Source organism: Peromyscus leucopus, chromosome 19 (assembly GCF_004664715.2).
Source record: "Peromyscus leucopus breed LL Stock chromosome 19, UCI_PerLeu_2.1, whole genome shotgun sequence".
Classification (NCBI taxonomy): Eukaryota; Metazoa; Chordata; class Mammalia; order Rodentia; family Cricetidae; genus Peromyscus; species Peromyscus leucopus.
Window position 1 is genome coordinate 78,751,581 of NC_051079.1, and position 18,929 is coordinate 78,770,509.

General features: G+C 49.1%; 1 protein-coding gene across 1 annotated transcript; it reads left to right on the forward strand.

Annotated features, from left to right (window-relative positions):
- Window positions 1-13,030: 13,030 nt before the first annotated feature.
- On the forward strand, window positions 13,031-17,916 carry LOC119086238 (40S ribosomal protein S2-like). The gene is made up of 3 exons (XM_037196949.1): window positions 13,031-13,226; window positions 17,403-17,419; window positions 17,450-17,916. Exons 1-3 carry the CDS (start codon window positions 13,067-13,069, stop codon window positions 17,792-17,794), a joined length of 522 nt encoding a protein of 173 aa, XP_037052844.1. The 5' UTR covers window positions 13,031-13,066; the 3' UTR covers window positions 17,795-17,916.
- Window positions 17,917-18,929: the final 1,013 nt, after the last annotated feature.

Genomic DNA, 18,929 nt, shown 5'->3' on the forward strand with positions numbered 1-18,929 from the left:
GTCTCGGGGAGCGGGGCGTGGCAGGGGCGGGGCACGAGGTGTGGGCGGGGCAGGAGGGCGACCAGGCAGGGGCGGGGAGGGGCGGGACAAGGCGAGGTCGGGGCCGGGGTGTCAGGATAGAAGTGCGTGGGTCTGGGAGGGGGTAAGAGAGGGCTGGGGTGGGCATGAGGGGTAGAAAGTTGGAGTAGGGGCAGGGCCCGGACGGGACCGAGGCAGGAGATGAAGGAGCAAGGATGAGGAAGGGGGCTGGGGAGGAGGGGGAAAAGAACTAGAAGAGGGCAGGGATAGACATGAGAGGGCTGGGAAGGGCAGTGGGTACTTGGGTGAGAGCTGAGCCAGGGGAGAACTGGGACCTGTGAGAAGGACCTGCCCTGGACCGAGATAGATAGGCGATGCTTGGGCAGAAAGGTGTTGGGCAGTTGGCCTGGGAAGGGCATCTGATGGTCTGCCTGACGATGGCAGGACCGATCTTGAGCAGCCGCTGCCTGCTCAAGAGACTGTTTCCAGGCCGGTCACTTCAGTGTAGCTTCGGGTTGTGCTAAGTGACTAGGAGACTCCTACCCCACACCCCCAACCCACCTGAGAAGCGCGCCGCTCAGGAGGCCTGGAGCCAGTGGGCACTGGAAGTGGGGACGCCCACCACTGTGCTCATGGTTCTTCACTACCTGTATCATGGTTTTCATATTTGTTCACTCAAACGTTTATTAGTACCTTCTGATGCCAGGCTCTGGAAGTGACAGGAGGCAGAAGCCCCTGCCCCTCTGAAGCATATCTTGCAGAGTGGAGTAGAGAGAGCAAAATTTGAGTAAAGGGAGCAGACATCGTGCCCCACGATGGCTCTCTTGGTCCTGCTATCACATCTGTCCCTCCGACAGGAGAAAGTCAGTTAGCTGCCTCTGCCTGTAGCGTAACCTGCATGTTGCGTACAGTACCATTAGTTACGTGTGAAGCCCCTCCAGGGTGTATTCAGCTCAGGAGGAAGATAGAGTTTCTCTTTTGAAGACTTGGGTCTCTTTCTTAGGAAGTCAGTTTCACCACCCACCTCCGTTTGCCTGGCAGCAAGAGGGGAAAACCAACCAGATGGGAGTTCTCGCACCTACACATACAGCCTCTCAGGACCCTGTCCCTGCAGCAAGAGGTGCTCCGTGGAGTCTTGCCTCTCCTCCAGTCAATCTCTTTCAATATTTCTAAGGCCATTCTTGGCCCTTTTCCCCAAGATGAACTTCTGGGTCATATTTTAAAGTTTCCCTGTATTAGTTACTTGGCTCATTTAATGTCTGACAAAGCATTTAAGAAAGGGGAGGCTTATTTTGGTTCATGGTTTAAGAAGGGACACAGTCCGTCACGGTGGGTAAGTCCTGATGATGGAAACATGAGGCAGCTGGTCATGTTGACCACTCCAGAGAAATGAATGCTGGTGCTTGGCTGACTTCCACTGCTTTATGTAGTGGGGAATCTCAGCCCGTGGGATGGTGGTACCACCCATATTCAAGATGAGTCTTGCTACCAGGTGTGATGGCATATGCTTTTCACCCCAGCACTTGTGAAACCCAGGCAGGTGGAGTTCAAGGCCAGCCTGGTTTACATAGTGAGTTCCAGGCCAACCAAGGATTCACAGCGAGATCCTGTCTCAAAACAAAACAAAACAAAAAGTAGATGCTTCCTTCTACACTTAAACCTCTCTGGAAACACCTTGACAGACACACCCAGAGGTGTGTTTCCATGGTGATTCAAAATCCAAATCCATTTATGCTGAAATGCATTTATAAACTTGCTGAACACATATGTCTTTACGTTGTCAAATCTCTCACCCAGGTCCTGCATTTTCCATCAAACTTAGTCATACTCTGATGAGGGGGGGGGGCAGGGATGGGGGGGGGGCATGGGACAACACTGCTAACTTTGTGTATTTCTTTTATAACCTGCCACTTCATGTAATTCTAAATTGTATTATTTAAATGCTCATCTACTTCAGTCACAGCATTTTGCAAGGATTGTTTTTTAGGTCATAAATAATGATAACTTTCTCCTTCCATCCCCTTAAACCTCTACTGTTTTCTTTTTATCCCTTTGCTTTTATTTTGGATTTTTAAAGAAATTTTAGGGCAACCCTCACCATCGCTGCTCATGGAGCTTCTTTACTGTGGACTTAGGTGAGACTCATGCTGTGATCTGCCCAAGACAGGCATTGGCTGGGCCAGAGTGGCTTGTGCCCTAGACACACCCTTCTGGCTCAGAGAAGGCCCTCGATGGATATGGTGGGGGAGGGGGTCCTCTTTTCTTTTGGAGCCCAGGAGGTTGAGAGCTCCCCAGGAAGCCCCTCACAAGAGCTTACCCTTTCACTGTTAAATTTTTAAAAACGCTCAGATCTATCCTTTCTGGACACAGCTTCTATTCACCTTGTCCCTTTGCTTGCAAGTATCCCAGGAATCTTTAGCCACCCTGAAGTGTTAGCCAAACTGTTCACAAGCAGCTAAGGGGTTTCCCCTGGGGAGGGTTCTGCAGCCAGAGTCCAGGGTACTGGGAATGTCCCCATGGGCCTTGAACTCATGCAGGCTGGGCCAGCAGGACTGACCCATGGGAAGTCCAGTTGATCTGCTCACTGCTGTGTGTCTGCACAAGAGAAAAACCATCCAAGTTTGGTGACTTTGTACAGTGACAAACAGGGAGATGGCGCTTGCTTCACATAAGACCCCAGTTTTGAGCAGTAAATGGGGACGGGGTGAGGATGGAATTCAAAAAGCTAGGTGACACTGAGTGAGGAGGAGGCTCAGGCCACAGGAGACAGGTGGAGGACACTACATCTCGTGGGAGGCAGGGCCCAGGATGGAGCACATCAGTGCTGAGGAAACAGGAGAGCTTCTCCAGCTTCTTCTCTGAGTCATCACTGGACTTCTATAGTTATTGCTTTTTTAGCTTGTTCCCTTTTTTCATCTGAATTGCAAGTGTGGTCTCATGCTATAGCCCAGGCTGGTCTACAATGTAGTTTATAACTCAGGATAGCCTCGGACCCTTGGCAGTCCTCAGGTACTGGGAGGACAAGCATGCACTACCACATCCAGCTCGTACCAAGCTGTCTCTGCTGTCTCAGTAAACAAAGGAAACATTGGTGATAATACATTGTCCTCCCAACACAGACATGGCCTCAGGGCCACATGTCCCTCCCTGGTCTATAATTGTAATCCCAATCTTGATGGCTAGCAAACTATTTATAGCCTCTGCAATTTTTGACTGTTACTTGAGATCTGACTTAACTCTGCAGGTGCCATACTTTTCTCAGAGTCCCATAGGTCATACCCTTGGCCCCATGCTCTCCAGGTGCCCTCATGTCCACACTCTGTCCCTACTATGTGTCTTTTCTGCAGGAGTGCCCTCCCACTGCACAGAGCATTTTGAGCCTTGATCTGGAAGACACTTCCCTGGTCATGGGATGGTACCCTTTTAGTCAGGTTGGGACCCTCGAGGCCTTCCAACACATGGGTCTTGGATGGACCTTGTATGTCTCCTAGGCAGAGGTCGTGACAGTGACCCATGAAGGTGAATAGCAGAGCTGGAGCACTTCTGTCATGGGACGGCACAGGCAGGAGGCATCTCCATCCCCCAGTCAGTCACAGGCCCTGACCACGGAAACCCAGCCTGTTCCCATCTGCATGTCCTCAGGCGCCCCTAGAGCATGTTACCTACCATATTGGGTAGTGGTCCCGCTACTGCTCATACCACCACTGAGGCCTGAACCAAGGCCTCCAGAAGGGACACTGAGGCAGGTCCAATCAGAGCCCAGGGCACTATGAGAGCTGACAGAGACTTCAGGCACTTTTTGAAAAGGCATCAAGGGTCTCTGGGTCCATGAGGGAAGATGGCATCCTCGGTGGCAGTGCCTGGAGGGAGAGAGGCCTGCAAGTCCTCATTTTGGAGAGGGTTATGAAGAATCTTGAACTAGGCTGTTCCAGACACCATCCCAGAGGGGCAGGTACAGAATGAACTTATTTTAACAACTGTGTCAGAGAGACCTTGGCAGAGCAGGGCTGCAACACCGGCCTGGGAAGGTACTCCTAAGATCACCAGAATCAGAACCGGGCTCCTCTGACCTCACTCAGCTAGCACATGTAGTCCGATCTCTGGAGGTGGGGAGTGTCCCAGGGTGTGTCTCCTCCTGCCAGGAGTGGGTTTCCAGGGAAGCCTGAGTGAGCAGAGGGCAGGAGGGTCAGACACAGAGAGAGACGGCAGAGAAACAAAGATACAGAGACAGAGAGTGTGGGTGGGAGGATGGGGCTGTGACCAGACACCTCTCAATGGATGACAAGTGCCCTGCCCACCACACAGTACAGGTCCTTGTGGGCTCTGGGGCTGTGTGTGTCTCAGGGACTTCATGGGATGGGCCTTCCGGCGTGGAGTGAGATAATGAGAACAGGTGCCACTGCATAGACCACAGACGTGGCCTGTGGGTTGAAATGTTGGTTTCCCCGGACCCCATGTGCTTCTTGGAAGTCAGTCTCGTCGGTGCCCATTTGGGAGGGGTCTGTGTGTTTGGCTGCAGCTCCAGTGGGTGACAAAGGTTGGAAGCTCTGTTCAGATGAGGACAGTGGAGTCTGGAAGCTTAGATGATCCTTTTCCATCTTTAGCTCCCCATTCACTGTCCTGAATGGAGATTTGTGTCATGTCCGCACACAAGCAAGTGCTGATAAGAAGCCTGACCCCGAACAAGGAGACCCTAGATGCCAGTCACAGATAATCTGAAGCTGCTTGCCCCAGGTCATCCAGGACAGAAGGACCATGCCTGGTCAGGGACCCTCATCACCATCCACCTGACCAGGGAGCAGCCTGGGAGATGCTGTCAACTGTCCCAGGTCCTGCAGCATTTCCTTCCACCCAGGACCCCAGGATTAACCAAGGGGGGGGGGGTGCTCATTCCTCTCCAGGCAGAAGCAGCTAGAAGGGTGCCATAACCTAGTCTACCACATACCAGGGCCTGGAGCCAGGCATGTTCTTCTCCACGAGGCATAATCAGCCAGAGCTGGGAGCCAGAGGCTGCAGGTCTGGTGTGAGCCAGGGTCCCAGGGGAGCCTGTCTGGTTAGCTGGAGCTCTTGCCTTTGTGGGCTGGTGAGGGCAGGAGCCGTTTCTTCTGGGTTCCTCGTTTTAGAGCTTTACACTGATACAGGGCAGACGGGAAGGTCCTTCCAACTCCCTTGTTCATCGACCCACCCCCACCCTGCACCCTAGGTATTAAGGTGGACCATATCCCAGTCAGCAGAGGATTTATGTGTAAATATTCACAGATCCTTTTCAGTTTTGGAACCTGCCACCCATTATAACAATTCCTGGATGTTCTCACCCAGCAGGAGGTCAGCCTTTCCCCAAGGCTCCGTTCCCACAGTAACCAGATCCAGCCAGTTAAGGGTTTTAGGAGGACACCCTGCTGCCAACCCTGAATTCCCAGAAAAACAAGTGGCCCTTCCTGAGCAGAGGAGAAAGGAAAGAGAGATTTGTTGTGGACCGGCCTGAGGCCTGTGCAGAAAAGGAAATTCCACTTAAAATGGTACTGTTCACTCTTGCCTGTGCTCCAAAGGGGTTTCCTTCTATTTTGGCCTCCTCTCCTGGAGACAGTATTGTCTCTCTAAGATCTGTAGCCTCCAAGGCTTGTGGGAGGTGCCCACACTGAGACATCCCTCCAGAAGTCTTGAACCTCATTTCCTTGCTCCAAGTCTGTGCTGGTTGAGGGCGCCTTGTCAGACCCCGGGAGTGCAGAGGAGCCCTCCCTGTTCACCTCATGGTCACTACTCCCTGCTCCATGTGTATGGGAGAGATTACAGAGTAAGTCAAAGCCAGATGGCTGGGCTGATACTGGTATGTCCATGTGGCTCTGCATTGCAAGAAGGTAGAGTGTAAAACAGAGCTCTTGTCTCAAAGGGAAGCAGAATTAATGCTTGAGTCAAATATGAGCAACCATGGCCCCAGAACACAGATCCAGGATTGCCCCAAAAACCATGCACCAATGAGAAAATGTTTTATGAGGTTTTTTTTTGTTTTTTTGTTTGTTTGTTTGTTTGTTTAGTTACAAATAAGGTCATAAATCAAGGCATTTTCCAAATACATTCATAGGAACAATAGATCAACTGCTAATAGCCAAGTGGGGAAATCTCTGCCAGAAGTTTCAGTTGCTATCCTGATGACAGTCTTAGCTTTTAGGTTGGTGAAAGCTAGTGGTCTGCTAAATTAATACATTGCAAGACTTTATCTAAACAGTCATAAGGATAATATGTCTGACACAGAGGTGGTCAATGAGTAGCTAATTATTAAGGGGATTAAAGATAGTCCAGGATAATTTGACTCCAGACCCACAACATTCCAAATCTCCAAAATCACAGAAACTTTAGCCAGCCAATCAGCTTTTTGAATGCTTATCAAAGGTGTGGCTCTTTTCTGTGAACTTGAGTTCACAGGAACAATAGGGGAAAAGGGGGAGGCAGACATGTGGGACCTGCCCTGTTCTCTCCACTAAATTCTGTAACTCTAAGCTGCTCTTAGAAATGAGGTCTAAATGGGACGCATTAATTCCCGAGACACTGGAAGGAGTCAGCTAGTATCTTGGTTGTATCTGATACTTGGCCGTCAGGGGGTGCAATGACTGTGGCTGAGGAGGTGAGGACACAGCCAGACATGCATCTTGGCCCATCCCAGGGAAGGCCCAATCACCAGGCCTGCCTTGGGCCACAAACATGGTCCTCTAAGTCACAACTGAAGGCCCCTGCCATACCTACTACCCGTGTCCTCTCTGAGGAGGACTGGTCTTGCCCAGTGTAGACCCAGGCTGGGCAGCATGCATGAGGGATTGCCTCTTGCTAGGGACATAAGGTCGCAGAGTCAGAGTAGCCCAGCCTGGATGTGGTGAGGGACAGCAGTGCCTGCCCTGCTCCTCAGGGCACTGGTAAGCTTGCTTTGAACAAGACACCCCTGATGGCACTGGAAGTTGTTGCTCTTCCTGTCTCGGAGGACTGGCCTCCCTATGATTCTGCTTGGGACTCACTTTCCCCAGTCTGCATTTACCCCCACACTCCCCTGGTACAGGCTTCGCCATGTGTTGTAAGCCAAATACCCTGGGCATGGGTATATTGCTGGGTGTCACACATGGCTGCAGGGAACCTGGTCTCTCCTGGTAGTTTGACAGGGTCCATCCCTTTAGGTAACACGCTAGATCTGGGAAGACAACAGATGTCCTTTGTGACTCCAGCTGCCAACACACACCCACATTTACCTGGCTGTCTCCTGTCCTTCCGGCCAGGCACTCCAAAGTTTCCCTAACCTGTTCTGTGCCCTGTTGGCAAGACCTACCAGTCTCGATATGGTAAAGACAAAGCATCTACTCAGGCCCTGCCCCGGTGCGATGTGGTCACCGCTCACCTGTTGTCAGAGGTTTGTGATATTGTTAGGAACTGGTGGACCCAGAGTCAAGTATCCTGTAGTACTGGCGATGTCCTCAGGAAACATCACAGGACCTAGCCACAGGCTCAGCCCAAGCTGCCAGCTGCACATCTACTGACCCCTAGCTGTCTCCTCTTTTCTCAGCCCGTGTAGACACACCCTTGAGACAGGGCAGACAGAGTCTGTAGCAGACCGGAGAAGGAGAGGACAGACTTACTCTACCGTCTCCTGCCTACAACCACCCTATCTATGAGGGTCTATGCTGGCGAGCTTAGCTTTCAGATGATAGAGAGCAGGACACCAAAGGAGGGCCACTCTGGCGGGCGGAAGTGCGAGGCTGGAGTTTGGTGGGCGACGTGGACAGTGCCAGTTCACAGAAGGTGCCGGAGTTGGGCTCAGCTGCTGGAGGATGGCCAGAGAACGACCCTTTCCCTTCCCTACTGCTTCTGGGAGATGCTTTCCAGCCACAGGGGCCACAGTGCGTGGGCAAGGGGCTCCTGAACTTTCCTGGGGGCTGGAGCAGAGACAGGCTCTGTTCAAACAGAGACCTCAGTGGGTGTCTGGGCTCCACAGGAGCCTGGGAGGTAGTTTTTCTCTTAGTATTCTCTCCTGTATATATGTATGTATATTTGTATGTGTGTATGTGTTATGTATTATTAATTCTTGAGACTCCATGTTGAGACTGGCTGGAGCTATGACCTTCGAAAGTGATGGGGCCCCTGGATGAAGCTCTGCCTGGCCCAGGGTCAGTCAAAACATCCCAAATGTTTTCTTGATGTATCACAGTCCTGACTATGAACACTTTAATTCCCATGAGGTGCTCTGGAGTGTCTCAGCAGCTTCTCTCTGCCCTCGCTCAGCACTTATGTGATGTGAGTGGCATCTTCCCAGTAACTGGGAAAGGGACTTGGTGATAGTGGGGTGAATCACTCATAGGAATGCTCCCTGTGGGACCAGGCAAGGTCTGCTCAGGATGGGGTCCACTTGTGGGCAACCCTGTGCAGGCAGTGGAAGTGGCCAGGTCCTTGCCTGGGCTTTCTGAGCAGTGGTGACTAGGACTTGGCAGTCAGTAGGGACATTACAGGTGTTTGAGAACTCAGTATCAGTCTTGGAGAATCCCAATGCTGTGATGCCCAGAAGTTCTCAAGAGAGATCCATCCTACCTCTCTTGATAAATCTAATTAGTCTTATCAATAAAAACCAGGAGTCTGATATTGGGGTAAAAACCCGAAAGATCAGAGAAGCAAGGGAGCAGCCACCAGTGACTTCCCACCTCTTCTGTTTCCTCTAACCAAAAGGCCGAGATCCTGTTTGAGGCCCACCTTACCACTTCCTGTCCCCCGCTCTACAGTCCTCCAAACCTCTATGGTTAACTAGTGGCTAGCTCCACCCTCTGACTCCAAGCAAACCTTATTTACCAGAATGCAAACAAAATATCACACAACACTCTCTGGCTGCACAACTCTTAGGTCACCTGGTCAGCCCTTGGCCATGGTCTCCCTGAAGGAGGCCTGCCCCACGTTGAATATGTAAACAGAAACTTGGACCACTTGACTGTCTGTCTTGGCACAACAATCGGATGGGTCTCTTGTGTTTCTTAGGTCCCTCCTTCCTTGACAAAATCTAGTTTCTCAGATGTCTCAACCTTCTGGAGCAAGGACCCTGAGGTGTCTGTGGCTCTGTGCCTCCTTGAGGTCTCCCTCCAAGGCTTGAGAGCATACAATGGATCAGAGCTTGTGGCTTTTGGTTGATATGCTGAATAGTAGTTCGTAAACTTGACACAAGCTTAGGTCATCTGGTAAGAGGGGATCTCGATTGAGAAACTGCCTTCATCAGATTGGCCTATGGGCAAGACTTTGGAGGCATTTTCTTGATTAATGATTGCTGTGGGAGGACCCAGTAAGCAGCATTCCTCCATGGCTTCCGCTTCAGCTACCGACTCCAAGTTCCCACACTGAATTCCTGCGATGGGATGTGTAAGCGAAATAAACCTTTCTTTCTCAAGTTGATTTTAGTCGTGGTATTTTTTTTTTCAGAGCACTGAAAAGCAAACAAAGCCAGAAACTGGTCCCAGAGGGTGCGCTCACAGACTTGACCATGTTTGTGGAAGGAGTGTGAAAGTGTGTGGAACTTTGAGCTAGAAAAGCCACTGAGCGTTCAGAGCTTGATGTGGGTTGTTCTGTGGGAGCTAGGAGGTTAGGGTATTGAAAGAAACGCAGACAATGGAGGCCTGGCTTCTAAAGTTTCAGAGGAACACTTGAAAGTCCCTCAGAGACTCTATCAAGGCAGTTTGTATAATAGAGTTGAATTGAAAATCTCTGGTTTCTGATCAACTGGGGCTAGAGAATCAGCTTCAATTAATAAGGCACCATTACCACCGATGTGAAACCTTTGCTGGGACAATGGATGTTGCTTAGCTGGGCCTGCAAAATCAGCTGATTAAGAAGAAATGAACAGCAGGGCATTGGTGGTGCACGCCTTTAGTCCCAGCACTTGAGAGGCAGCGACAGGTGGATCTCTGTGAGTTCAAGGCCAGCCTGGTCTATAGAGTGGGTTCCAGGATAGGCTCCAAAGCTACACAGAGAAGCCCTGTCTTGAAAAGATGAGGAGGAGGAAGAGGAGGAAGAGGAGGAGGAAGAGGAGGAGGAAGAGGAGGAGGAGGAGGAAGAAGAGGAGGAGGAGGAGGAAGAAGAGGAAGAGGAAGAGGAAGAGGAAGAGGAAGAGGAAGAAGGAAGAGAGAAGAAGAAGAAGAAGAAGAAGAAGAAGAAGAAGAAGAAGAAGAAGAAGAAGAAGAAAGCATCATTGAGGTGAAATCTACTGGGAAATATTCCTGTGGAGGTCAGCATATGGAAGTTATAGTTCAAGAGGGCTGAGGCTGTACCTTGTGTAAGTTATTTACCCACTTGATATGTGTAAGACTCTCCCCTCATGGCATTGGTTTTGGCAGAATGGAGACTACAGAATGGAAGGAGGGCATGTGAAAAGCTGAGACTTGATACAGTGAGGCAGGGTCTCGTCAAGACCAGGGGTCCTCGGGAGGGCAGGCATGGACAAAGCACAGTGTGGCAAGGACAGAAGTTTCAGCATCCCAGAATGGGTCTGGGCATGTGTAAAGGGTGCTCACCGGCATCCAGGACTTAGTTCTCAGGACCCGTGACTTAGAACAGGAAGTCAGGCCTGAACTGAGGTACGGTACCCTTTCTGCCTTGACATTCCTCCCATGGTCTATTGTGTCTGTGATGGCCTGGGACAGGGAAGAGATGGCCCACCCAGGTAAGTGTCATCTCCTTTTTTCTCCTGTCCCTGGGCCCTGAGTGTAGGAATCAGGATATCAGGTAGATATTCAGCCATCAAGCCAAGCTAGGACGCTATCTCAGGAATCTGAGATATGATTCACAGGCTGACCTCCGTGGCTAGCATCACACCCAGGGTCGTTATACCTGCCTTGGTTTATTTCTCTGTTGCTGTGATAAACATTGATCAAACCAACTTGGGGATGGAAAGGGTTTATTTGGTTTACACATTACAGTCCATCACTGAGGGGGGACAAAGCAGGCACTCAAGTCAGGAACCTGAAGACGAGATCTGAAGAGACCACCAAGAAATGCTGCTTAGTGGCTTGTTCCCTCTGGCTCGCTCGGCTGCCTTCCTTCTATAGCTGAGGACCCGTGGGTGGCACTGCCCCGAGTGGATTGGGCTCTCCTACCTACATCAGTTAGCAATTAAGAAAACGGCCCCACAGACATGCCCACAGGCTAATCCCATGGAAGCCATTGCTCAGCTGGGGTTCATTCTTTCCAGGTGTGTCAAGTTGACACTTGAAGCTAACCATGGCATGCCAATCAATTCAAGGATGCTTGGGGAAAATCCACGAGGCATCTTCACGATGGTCTACCAGTTCCCCGGATTTCCAAACCTAGGCCAGAGTTTCCTAGGTGAGTGAATGAAAAGGCCCTGTGACCGGAGCAGCACTGACTGGAGTGGTGAGGTGGGAACATGGGGCAGCCAGAGCAGCAGGAGAGTGATGTAGGATATTACTTTAAGATGTGTTACATTTGTTTACTCTGGGGAACATTTGTTTAATGATGCAAAGCTGTGTTCCATTCTTTGTTGCATTTGTTAACTCTGTAAAGCTGTGTTACTTTCCCTGTCTAAAACACCTGCTTGGTCTGATAAAGAGATGAATGGCCAAAAGCAAGGCAGGAGAAAGGATAGGTGGGGTTGGTAGGCAGAGAGAATAAATAGGAGAACTCTGGGAGGAAAAGAAGAGTGAGCAAGAGAACAAGGAGAGGAGGATGCTAGGGGCCAGCCACCCAGCCACACAGCCACCCAGCCACCCAGCCACCCAGCCTCACAGCCACCCAGCCACCCAGCCAGTCATGGAGTAAGAGTGAAAGTAAGTTATACAGAAGTAAGAAAAGGAAAAAAGCCCAGAGGCAAATGTTGCTAGAGTTTTCCGCCTTGCCCACAGTCAGGACAAATCTTTGTCACCCACCAGTCCCACAGCCGCTCAGACCCAACCAAGTAAACACAGAGACTTATATTGCTTACAAACTGTATGGCCGTGGCAGGCTTCTTGCTAACTGTGCTTATAGCTTAAATTAGTCTATTTCCATAAATCTATACCTTGCCACGTGGCTGGTGGCTTACCGGCATCTTCACATGCTGCTGGTCATGGCGGCGGCTGCAGTGTCTCTTGCCTTCCTGTTCTTTTATTTCTCCTCTCTGTTAGTCCCGCCTATACATCCTGCCTAGCCACGACCAATCAGGTTTTATTTATTGACCAATCAGAGCAACTTGACATACAGACCATCCCCCAGCACAGCCAAGTGCAGACCATCTCAGACACCTGCACTCAGGCCCATGGTCCTAATCATCCTCTATGTGGACCTGCTGGGTAACGCCACAAAGAACCCAAGAAGGGCTCCCACAGGACATACAGAACATCCCACAGCAGGCAAAAGATAGATGGGATAATTTAAAGTTAAGAAAAGCTGGCAAGAAACAAGCCAAGCTAAGGCCAGCCATTCATAAGTAATAATAAGCCTCTGTATGGTTTACTTGGGACCTAGGCAACAGGCCCCCAAAGATCCAAAGAGCCAAAAGAATAAGAGTCAAAACAACCAACTACAGGAGAGACCTGGGAGTCCCAAGCGTAGAGTCCTCATGATCTGTGAGGACGATCTTGGGGGACTTGAGTTGGCTGGGGTGACATTGCTCAGCAGGGTTTCCACGGACTAGTATGCAGGTGTCAGGTCCAGGGATCTGGTTAGTCTGGGGATCCCAACTTGGGCTCCACCCCTCCCTGAGAGTGTTTCTCCATGTAAATTAGATTGTTCCTCTGATGTACAGGGGTACTCAGTCTGATGAGTGTGGGGCAGTCCTGTCTCCATTCCCGTGCTAAGGCAGCACCAATCTCCCCAATCCTCAGTCGTCCCCCCCAGTCACTCCCCCTACACCTCCCTCCCCATCCCCAGTTGTACAAACTGATCCTTAGCACACACTTTGTGTGAATTTGCTCTGTGCTGGCGCCCTCTGCTGGTCCAGTCCTGTGGTGCGGCTAGCGGTTTCCCGAGTTAGCATGTTCATCCCAAAGTCACAAGACTCTACTCTTCCTCATTCCCTGCTCAGCTCTATGAACCATGCATGCCCAAGCCAAGGAGGGTCAGAGCTGGAACAGTGTTCTCTCGGGCCAGGAACACGGGCTGTTCACCAGCAAGTAAGCACTGTCCCTATGGCCGAAGGCGGCTGCTCAGGCTCTCACCAACAGGAAGGAGCCCCTCAGAGAGGAGGAACACTGCTGGAGGTCAGACTGCCTGCCAAGTTGTTACTTTCCTGCATACTCCCTTGTGGTTGGCCTAAGTTGTTGCTGTCCTCTGACCTGGCTCCTGGGTGACTCAAGGTTAGAGGTTCTGGTAAACAGGCCTCCCGGCCTCCACGCGCGCTCCCCAGACCCCCCCCCCTTTACTGTACGGCAACAGGGCCGCCCGCTCTCTCATTTCTGCCAGGCTCTGCCCAGAGTTCCACTGGCCTGAGGATGCCAGCAGCAGGGGGGCAGCCTGAAGCTTCCTTCTTCGTTTAGGGACCTAAAGTTAACTTTTCATTTTTATTGTTGTTTTGTTTTTTGAGACAGGGTCTCTCAGTATTCCTGGCACTCACTGTGTAGACCAGGCTGGCCTTGAACTCGCAGAGCTCTGCCTGCCTCTTCTTCTTAAGTGCTGGGATTAAAGGCGGGTGCCACCATGCCTGGCTCCTTTTCTTGTTTTTAACCTCTTCTCTTCAGATACTGGAAAGAGGCTGGGCATGCTTTCTTTCACTCACTGGTATTCCGGGCTTACTTGCTCTCTCTCATCCTTCCCTTATGGGGCTGCTTGTCTGCCATGTGGCTGCTTGCTGGCCTCTGCGCCTAACTCAGAAGGCATGGCTTTTTCTCGTTCTCTTCTCCATCCCTTGTCCAGGAAGCTGTGGAGACAGGATATCACTGTGTGCTCCTGACTGGCCTGGAACTTGCTATGAAGACCAGGCAGGTCTCACAGAGGTCTGCCTGCCTCTGCCTCCCTAGTGCTTGGATTAAAAGCTCAAGTCACCACATAGGCAAGAGCCTCCTTTTGGTGAGTGAGACACAGAAAAATCTGATGGATAATAGAAAATATGGCTATACCTTGGAATCAAGAAATTTATGAAAAGAAATTATGCTTGTCCCATTCACAAGTTCTAGTTTAATTTGTCTAAAGGGAATTCAAGCATTGGTAATTTTTGAACTTCAGATGCTGTTAATGGTAGTTGTGGTTTGAATCCTGCTGATTTGAGAGAATCTAGAATCATCCAGGAGATGAACCTCTAGGCACACCTTTGAAGGCTTCTGTAAATAATGTTAGCTTCTGAGACTATCTGCAAGGGGTTATCTTCATTATGTTAATTGACATGGCAAGACTCAGCTTTGTGGGCAAGAGAACGTGTAAGATGGGGAAAGTGTGCTGAGTGCCTCTCTGCTTCCTGACTGTGAACCGGATGTGACCAGATGGCATTTTGACTTGCCCACCATGAGGGACTGTATCCTTGAGCCAGAATAAACAATTTTTGTAACTCAGTTGCTTTCTCAGTAGTTATCACAGGGAGAGAAACTAAGACAGAGTAAATGTAGATTCATTACGCGTTTGCTCTGTTTAGAACTACTTGAAGTTTTCCAAACCATTTTAATTCTTCCTGTCTAGAAGCTGACACAAAAGCTAGACATTCCATCAAACCCAGTAATAGGCTAGGCAAGCTTCCAGGACAGTAGGTGCCTTCTGATAAGCAGAAAGAGTAGACATTGCTAAGGAGTGCCCCTTTGACCAGAACCTTTACACAGGGCATCATCGGGGCCAACGGGCAGGCTGGCCTGGTATTCACTATGTAGTTCAAGCTGGACTTGGGCTAACGTTTGTGGATTTTGTGCAGTGTTTGTTTTCTTTAATTGGTTGGGTAGTTTGTGTTGGTTGAGGGTGGGTTGTTTTTTGGTGTGTGTGTGTGTGTGTGTGTGTGTGTGTGTGTGTGTGTGTGTTTGCCTGCATGTTCATTGGTTTTTTGCTTGTTTGTTTGGTTGTTTTCCAGACATAGTCTTACTATGTAGGCCTAGCTTGCTTGGAACTAGCTATGTAGATCATGAGGCCCTGAACTCACAGACATCCACCTGCTTCTGCGTCCTGGGAGTACTCGCTTTAAGGGCCTGTGCCATCTCCCCAAGCTTCATCTTTTTTGGCTTTTTAAAAATCCTATCTTGCCGGGCGGTGGTGGCCGCGCACGCCTTTAATCCCAGCACTCGGGAAGCAGAGCCAGGTGGATCTTTGTGAGTTCGAGGCCAGCCTGGTCTACAGAGCGAGATCCAGGAAAGGCGCAAAGCTACACAGAGAAACCCTGTCTCGAAAAACCAAAAAAGAAAAAAAAAATCCTATCTTGTAGGCCAGCTTCTTCTTGAATTTGTTGCATGGTGGAGCCTGGCCTTGAACTCTTGAGACTTCCACCTCCACCTTCCTAGTGGTAGAATCCCATGTTTGTGATACTGTACCCAGTTAGTGTTTTGTTTTGTTGTTGTTGTTGCAATAACAAAAAGGGTTTTATTAGGTAGCTGATGTTGACTGGAATTTATGAGCCTAAGGCTCCCAATTGCTGGAATGACAGATACTAACACAATACTTGGATTACTTTAACATTTTTGGGGAGTATTAGTTACATTTTAAAATAGGCCTCAATCTAAATTTATCTAATTTATCTAATATGTTCATGACAAAGCTCAAGATCTGTGTTTTTTACCAGATGCTACAGAAGTGATGTGTACACAGAGGTGACCTGTGTACACAGAGTGACGTGTGCACAGAGCGATGTGTGCACAGAGTGATGTGCACAGAGTGACGTGTGCACAGAGTGACGAGTCTCCTCAGTCCAGTGCCTTAGGAGACCCAGGATGTTGATGCCTCTCCTGTGGGTAGTGGTAACTTAGAGGAAAGGAGGCCCTCAGGCTCTACCAGAAGAATCAGAAACTATGATTAAATAATAAAGGTGGGGGCTGGAATGATGGCTCAGGGTTTTAGGCCATTTACTGCTCCTGCAGAAGATCGGAGTTTGATTCCCAGGACTCACCTCAGGCATCTTTCAACTGCCTGTAATGCCAGCTCCAGGAAGGCATAACACCTCCGGCACATGAGCATCTGTGTTGATATTACACCAAGGAAAGAGAACAGAGACTTCCTCTGGGGTAGTTTAGACCAAGATCGAGCCCAGATTTGAATTCTCCACTTTCCTCCCTGTATCTTCTGTCTGTTCACAGTCTGTGTTGTCTGTGGTCTGTCTGTCCCTAGTCTGTCTTTTGTCCGTGTTTGACCCTAAAATATGCCTTTTATCTATATTTATTGAACGTCACAGAAACCTGATGTGGGAAATGAATGAGGAGCACTTAAAAAAAAAATAGAAATCTGTAACAGAGTTTTACAAGAGAAATTTCTTTACTGACCCAGAATAGCACTCAAAACCTCACACAGATGTTATAACCTATATCCACACGTTGTTTTCAACACTTATGTGATATTTGTTGCCTTTAAGGTTGATTTCAACCTGTTGGCTGCTTTTAGCAAATGACCACCACCACCACCACCACCACCACCACCACCAACACACACGCACGCACGCACGCACGCACGCACGCACGCACACGCACATGCGCATGTGCGCGTGCGCGCATTCACATTCTGAGTCCATGCATGGAAGAGTACATTATTTAGGAGTAAAGCTATGGCAGGTGTCAGGAATTTTTCTCAAAGTGACATAAAATCTGACAAGTGCTATCTAGTCATTTAAAGAATAGGTTCTAAGATTTCAAGGCCATGTTTATGTTGTAACTCCTTTATTGATGCTAATACTTTAATAAATTTAAACTGGTGGTGGAAAAAAAAAGAGTAAAGTTATGCATTCAGTTTTGATTGTAAAAGCTGATTACATGGGCAATCTAAGGCGTAGTAAAGTTGGTTACATTGTTTTCCTGAAGACATGTTAAGTTTAAACTGACTGAGTACACAGTAGGACAGCAGATAGATGCACAATATTAAATTATCTCAAGGCCTATTATCAGCTTGGTTGCAAGGTCTGAAAAATGTTTAGTCTCCTCAAAGGAAAAAGGTATTTTCAGAAAAACAAATTACCACACAGACACACACAGATACACAAACACGCAGACACACACACAGACACAATTTTAAAAAGTAGTAATAATACATCTTTAAAAAAATTTGGCCGGGCGGTGGTGGCGCACGCCTTTAATCCCAGCACTCGGGAGGCAGAGCCAGATGGATCTCTGTGAGTTCGAGGCCAGCCTGGGTTACCAAGTGAGTTCCAGGAAAGGCGAAAAGCTACACAGAGAAACCCTGTCTCGAAAAACCAAAAAAAAAAAAAAAAAAAAAAAAAATTTAAAAAGCTTCTTCTTCTCCTCCTCCTCCTACTTCTTCTCCAGGAAAACACCAAATGGCAGCTGCCGCCGCCGCCGCCGCTGCCGCCGCCGCCGCCAGTGCAGCGGGAGGGCCTGGAGGACCCAGGGGCCCAGGATTAGGAGGCTGTGGTGGCCTCAGCGGGGCTCGTGGAGGTAAAGCTGAAGACAAGGAGTGGATCCCCATCACCAAGCTGGGCCGCCTGGTTAAGGACATGAAGATCAAGTCCCTGGAGGAGATCTACCTTTTCTCCCTTCCCATTAAGGAATCCGAGATCATTCACTTTTTCCTGGGCGCATCCCTAAAGGATGAGGTTCTAAAGATCATGCCAGTGCAGAATCAGACTTGGGCTGGCCAGTGGACCAGGTTCAAGCCAAGGCCACCTTTGATGCCATCTCCAAGAGCTACAGCTACCTGACCCCTGACCTCTGGAAAGAGACGTGTTCACCAAATCTCCTTATCAGGAATTCACTGACCATCTTGTGAAAACCCACACCAGAGTATCTGTTCAGAGGACCCAGGCTCCAGCTGTGGCCACCACATAAGGGTTTTTATACAAGAAAAATAAAGTGAATTAAATCTGTTAAAAAAAATTTTTTTTTAAAAAAAAAAATAGTAACTTGGGCAGTCTGCAAGCACATTTGTCAAGCATTTCTCTAAAGGGTCTTCCAGTTCCAACTGCAAACGTTTCTAACTTACCTCTGATCTATGACCTAATGGGAGGGGGAATCAATCTGCTCACTTTCTTTTCGACTCTTCCTTAGTTCTAACAGCCTGTCTGATTTGCTCAGGTCCAGGCAGCTCTTAGGAAACAAGAGTGTAGCCATGCTGCCATCTTGTGTCCAAGATTGGAAGACTCACTTAAGTCAACTAGAAAGGAGTAGGACGGAGGTCTGGTGGGAGATTGAAGCCAAGTCACAGATGTGGTAACCACGCCATGCACCTTAACTACAAGTGGATGCCAGATATCCCAGCCTGCACCACAGAGCAATCCCCAGGGTGCACAAGGCGGGAGGAGAGAATATATGTAATAAAAAGTGAAGTTTAAATTATTTATTTATTTAGTGTGTGTGTGTGTGTGTGTGTGTGTGTGTGTGTGTGTGTGTGTGTAGGCATGAGCATGGGCATGTGCCACAGCTCAAGTGTTGAGGTCGGAGGACAGCTCGCTGGAATCAGTTCTCTTCTTTACAGAGTAGAGAATTGAGCTTTCCATTTATTCTGAGATGGATGACCTCTTCCTTCCCTTTCCTCTCATTCGATGATAGGAATTTGTGCTGCTTCTTGTTCTGCCATAAATAAAGTGCTCCAAGCTGGAGAGTGACAACTTGAAGGATGCCATATCTGAGCATTTGTACTTTAGTAATATATTCTGCTCCTGAGAAGTATTTGGTCCTCAAGGTTTTTCTTAAACTTGAGCTTGGGTTTTTCAAAGCCAGAAGGGGGAACATCATTTAAGCAAGAATACATTTGTACTATTTTGGGAACCTTGTTTCAGGATTTCTTCTGAGGACCACTGATTCATCAAGGTCACTACAAACCAAGCCAAATAGAGA

What these genes read in the sequence shown, in the direction of transcription:
- LOC119086238 (XM_037196949.1), top strand. Translation starts at nt 13,067, where the DNA reads ATGCCCAAGCCAAGGAGGGTCAGAGCTGGAACAGTGTTCTCTCGGGCC.